Source organism: Copadichromis virginalis, linkage group LG14, assembly GCF_057382275.1.
Source record: "Copadichromis virginalis isolate Kocher_CV1m ecotype Utaka linkage group LG14, C_Virginalis_male_GT1.1, whole genome shotgun sequence".
Taxonomy (NCBI): Eukaryota; Metazoa; Chordata; class Actinopteri; order Cichliformes; family Cichlidae; genus Copadichromis; species Copadichromis virginalis.
The window spans coordinates 13,668,651-13,674,582 of NC_140631.1; the positions used below are offsets into that span (position 1 = coordinate 13,668,651).

General features: G+C 42.3%; 1 protein-coding gene across 1 annotated transcript; it reads right to left on the reverse strand.

The window, feature by feature from the left end:
- Positions 1–1,950: 1,950 nt before the first annotated feature.
- Positions 1,951–5,303, reverse strand: LOC146693593 (uncharacterized). The gene is made up of 2 exons (XM_085478625.1): positions 4,793–5,303; positions 1,951–4,650 (listed from the first exon to the last, which is right to left on the reverse strand). The coding sequence occupies exon 2, from the start codon at positions 4,603–4,605 to the stop codon at positions 3,820–3,822; it is 786 nt and encodes a 261-aa protein (XP_085334751.1). The 5' UTR covers positions 4,606–4,650; positions 4,793–5,303; the 3' UTR covers positions 1,951–3,819.
- Positions 5,304–5,932: the final 629 nt, after the last annotated feature.

Here is a 5,932-nt window from a genome sequence, read left to right on the forward strand (position 1 = left end):
ACCTATCAGATTTTGTTATCTTTTAGATTCTTAAAGTGCTATGCTGTGGTGTGCTGGGGGAGCAGCACAGCAAAGAAGGACTCATCCAGGCTGGAAAAACTGATCAGGAAGGCTAGCTCTGTGGTCGGCATGAAGCTGGACACCCTGGTGACAGTGGCAGAGAAAAGGACACTAAAGAAACTGATGGACATTATGGACAATGCCAGGCATCCTCTGCACACGGCCATTAACAACCAGAAGAGTCTGTTCAGTGACAGGTTGCTTCTCCCCAAGACAAGAACTAACAGACTTAAAAACTCCTTTGTCCCACACGCCATCAGACTGTTTAACTCCTCTCTGGAGGGGAGAGGGAGGGGAAACAGGAGGACAAAGGAGGGGGGAACAACTAAGCTGTAGTGCCTCTTCACCTCACTGTGCAATACCTTTTGTGCAATACTTTTGTAAATAGTCAACAGTGCAATAGACCTCAATACTCGATACTTTGGGAGCCATAAACATCATTAGACCAGTGCACATATTGGTAAATGGACTGGTTCTTATATAGCGCTTTTCTACTCTTCTGAGCACTCAAAGCGCTTTACACAACTTGTGCATTCACCCATTCACACCCATTCGCACAAGCACATTGTTCTAGGTGCTTTCTAAGTAACATTCACACACATTCATACTCCGATGGATGCATCGGAGAGCAATTTGGGGTTAATATCTTGCCCAAGGATATTTGGCATGCAGACTGGGGGAAGCCAGGAATCGAACCACCAATCTTCCGATCAGCAGATGACCTGCTCTACCGCCTGAGCTACAGCCACCCCCTTATTGTCTCTATTGTGCTCTGTCTTGGTTGTTGAGTTGACTAATGTGGAAATAAAATTTATCCAGCAGTAAACCTGAGTTTGCGGTGAGGGAAGCATCTTGTACAGTACAGCACTTTCCAGCAGGAACTTCGATAGAATGTAAAATAAAACATTTTGTGTATTTTAAAATGACATTCAGTGTGTTTTTGTTGTTGCTGCACTAATCAACCACTTACTACTAACTGCAATGGTAGTTTATTGGATTGGAAAGTGTGGCGATGCTCGCCACCTGGTCTCCCTTCTTGCTTGTTGGTGTGGGCAGGTCTCATTTGTAGGTGCTGAAGAGCTGCTGTGGCTCATTTCCATCAGTGGCACTGGCAATACCTGGGCTCATTCTGTCAGTGAGGTAGTTGAAAAACCCCAGTTGGGTAAAGCGTTTGGGGGTTTTTGTTAACAGACATGCTTATCTATTTAGTTGGTGTTATTTTTTTCAGCTAAATTTTTTAGTGCAATTAGCACTTTCAGCATCAATCCATAGCAATGTGTTGTATTTTTCACATTGTCTGTGTGTAAAATACATATGTAAGCATAGATTACACAAAGGATCCTGCACGCCAAGCTGGATACAAATAGAAATCCCTGGAAACAATTCTTTCTGCGCTTAAGAGCAGCTTCCTATTGCAACGCTGGAGGATTTGTCACCATTACTGGATACGCTGCAGAAGCACAGCAAAGCAGTGACTGTGTGGAGTCGAAAACTATTACACCAACTACACTACACAGTCACCCACATTACCCCAATCACTGGCGTGTTTACACAACAGAGACGCTGAGTCTTTGTTACGGGCGCCAGCCACTGTGGCCTCGTTGTGTGGACACAGAGAGACCTTGCTGTGACTCGCGTCTTCCCTGCTGTGGATTTCTGGAAACCGCGCTTAAAGAAAGCACAAGACTTCTTTCGTAAAATGTGCCTTCCTGAACTTGTTGGGAAATACTTCTCGAAACAACGTGCTGCTCTAAATAGCCTGTAATGTTTCATGTTGTGGTTAAAGATTGATGACAGCTGTGTGGTGCGATGTAAATAGTTTGCATTTCATTTTTATGTGATTGCTGTGTACATGTGAATAGATCTATAATAAAGAAAAACAAACAAATATACTATTCTTTTTTGTTTTATTAAAACAACTTCACACAAAGTACAACTATTTACAATGTACAGTACATCCAAAAGAACAGCTTTAAGAATACTCAACAGGAGCAAGTGTCATTTGGCCCTGGTTTGACAACAACACTGGGGCACATATTAACAAAAACACAGCAAACCTTAACGATCTTATCAAGAAGTGTTGTGTCTTCAGCCTCACATGATAAGAGTAATCAGACTGTGTGTAACATTTTGAACTTGTTGCGCAAACTACCTATTACTCGCTCAACATGAATTCTCAGGTGGGCAATTGCTCTCGTTTGTTCAACGTCCCTTGCATCAAGTTGACAGTAGCCTTTTGTGAAAGCTGGAATCTTGACCTCCGCACACATCATTCCTACAGCATCTCTGATGTCAAAGCCTCTGTCAGCCAATACTACGTCCCCTGGTAACAGCTTTTGAAGAATGCCACATCTCTCTATGATGTGTTTATCTGATGCACGACTAGGGCTGGGCCATATTATACCATTCACGGTAATACCGGTATAATGTTAGGCAACGATAGGAAAATGAAATATCGCGATAGAATGGGAGTAAAACGCGCATGTGCAGTGCCTTTGTTTTCATACGCACATGGCCGATTGTTGAGTGAAACAGATGAACCAGAATTGGTTTGTAAAAATGGTGCAACTTCCGTGATGTGGAACTGGTTTGGTGTTTGTCTGTCAGATACACGACAAAGCACATTTTTTTGCAGAACATGAAAGCGGTCGTCGTTAATTGTCGTATTTGTCGGACTAAGATGCTCTTAAATCTGGGAGTAATCTGGGTCCTAAACTCCGTATGCTTCAGGTCAAACAACACTGCAGCATCACTGAGAGTTAAAAACTGTCTAAATTCTTTCATCTTTAGTAAAACGATCAGCATTGCTGCTTTACCAGGTGTAACTATAAAGTTTAACTTCCATGAAAACAAAAAGTTATTACATTTAATGGAGTTAGAAGTTAGCAGGAAGCTAGCGGAAGTTAGCTCGCTAGTTTCGCTAGTTACCTAAGCATGATATAGCATGTTCTGACTGAGAGATTTCTGAACAAATTAAAACGTACAGCTCTGCTATCACTTCCAACATAAATGAAGACAGGAAACTAAACAGCAGTGACGTTTGTAGGGTTACTGAAGTTGGGCTAGCTGGTATATAATGATGTGCTACGTGATCGCTAGCGACACAGCTATGTTAGCATAACATAAACAGTGAAGCTGGAGGACGAACACTAACACTTTTCCACTTATAAAAGTTAACGTGAAGGTTCTTCATGGTTAGAGACAAATGCAATCGCATGGCAGGATGCTGTAAACGGACCAAACTTCAGTCAGGAGAACAACTGAGATAATCTATCCACAATACCAGGTTAGTCATTAATATACTGCAACAACATGGGAATAGAGCAGCTGCCAGAGAATTCAACATTAATGAATCAATGGTACAGAAGTGGAGGAAGCAAGAAGAATGAGTTTAATAAAGTTTGATTTATCTGACTGCTTTGTTTCGCTTAATGTGCCTTATAATCCCGTGCACCTTATGGTCCGAAAAATGCGTACTGCACACTGCAGTTTAATGTTGCAAAGCACCTCTTTTTAACTTCAGTGGATATTATACATGGTTATGCTCAGGATATGTCAGCCCATTTCTACTGGAAATGCCTTTTGGTTAAACTTTCAGCAAGGAATTTGCATTTGCACTGTTACATTTTTATAAAGCTTTAATGTACATAAAAACCAGCTTCTTGTTTAAGTGAAAATAAATGGAAGGTTGTCTTTTTGCGCTAGTAATGTTGTGGAGTTGTATTTTGTCTCGCATCAATTATATCGTCGGTTATATCGTTATCGCAAATTTTCAAATATATATCGTGATAAATATTTTTGGCCATATCGCCCTGCTCTATGCACGACCCCCCATCCCCTGGAAATGAAAGAAATAGCTCCATGGGGTGTAATCCCGATGAGGTATTTTATGGTCTGTGTACCCTTGTAATGAGAGTATGTTTGTGCGCGTGCCTTTAAATTAGATGGTCTTTCTGTTCGAATCTCAAAACAGTCAACAATGATTGCTACTCGTTTTCCAAAAGTTTCAGTAAACTGTGGAGGCATTGTCGCCTGCAGACAGTGCCTCTCAGGCCAGTGCACCAGTGCTCCTAAGTGGGCATACAAAACATCAATGGTATCGGTGAAGACAGAAGACAGTGTTTTGTGCGACACATGGAATAGATGACAAAGATGCTGGACTGGAAGATCAAGTCTCAGACGCATTAGTGTGAGTAAGAGCATTTGGAAACCTGTCAGTTTCTTCGGTATTGGCAGGAAATCTTTGACAGTGTTGAAGAGGGACATTAAGACAGCATAACAATATAGTCCAGTGTAATATCTTACTTTTTCGGTATCGTCCTTTAAGAAAGTTTCATTCAGCTCTGTCTTTTGCAACTGTGCTCGAAGCAGTCTGTTCTCCTCCAACAGCCGGTTTATTTCTGCTCTGCCCTGTTGACTGCACACACAGTCCTTCGTCTGCCCTTCAGCTTCCGTGACGCTGTCACTCCCATCACCACTGTCCACATTTGCAGCTGGTACGTCAACCTCCACTTGTCCAACACAACTGCTGTCCACTGCCTCCATGACATGGTTGTTGTTCTTCTGTCAGACCTTCATCGATCATCAAGCCTGTAAGATAAAAAATAGTGCATAGACTTAAGGTTAATGTACACCAATATTCCAATGACAGGTGTGTGATTCATCTTTAAGTTATGTGCGGATTAGTGTACCATAAGAGCAATTTAGTATGTTTTCAGAGGGGGGTGTTTACCTGCAATGGGTGCTCTTTTTCGCTTCCGTTGCATACGCCTTGCGTGCCGGTCCGAGTCTGACACAGGTTTGTCGTCGTGCCCCATGTGCAGTGTTGGTGCCCAGTCTGGATTTGTTACATCCATTTCATATGCTGGTTTGCCTGCAATAATGCCAAATCAAAAGCTACTCAGTCGACATGACGTGGTTCTGCAGCATCACACATTAGCATGTTTTATCTCATTATCTATGACCGCAGCGCATTGAAAAAAACCCCACTAAAAGCCTTTTGGTTTGGTCCTTTTACAGCATCCTGCCATGCGATTACATTTGTTCCTGACCACCGAGAACACTCACGTTAACTTTTATCGAGTGGAAAAAAAGTTAGCGTGTTTATATTGTGCTAACATAGCTGTGTTACTAGCGGTCACGTAGCACATCATTATATACCAGCTAGCCCAAGTTCAGTAACCCTACAAATCAATCAATCAAGCTTTATTTATAAAGCACTTTTCATACAGAAAAAATGTAGCACAAAGTGCTTTACATAGTTAAAAGCAGCCCACCCCACCCTCCAACTCACTCCCCACACTCTCAATACACATATATCCCCCCACCCCCACCCACACACACACATACACACACGCGCACACTTAAAGAGTAAAAATTGGGCTGGGCTCGCATGAGCCAAGTGAGGAAACATTATAACAGAGAGCCGTCTGCACCGGGAGCCGGTCACAGACCGCAGCCTCCGGGCTGGGCACACAGCCGGAGGGAGGCCAAGGAGCCCCCCAACCAGGCTGAGAGGACCCCAGAGACCAGCAGCCACGGTCAATAACAGCCCCGGTGCAGAGAGCGCCCTCCGAGGAAACACTGGAGATATGACGCAATACGATATATACAGGGTAAAATGATAAAATAAATAAGAACAGGATACAATATAAATATAAATATAAATAGAGTAAGAAGATTAAAAAATGAATAAGAATAAAATCAAAAAATATTAGGTAAATCCTAAATTAATAATAGAATAACAGGATAGAATAAATAAGCATAAAAAATAAATAAACGCTAAGTAAAAGCTAAATTAAAAAGGTGGGTCTTGAGCCTGTTCTTAAAAACATGTACGTTCTCTGCGGCCCTGAGCTCCTCCGGCAGGCTG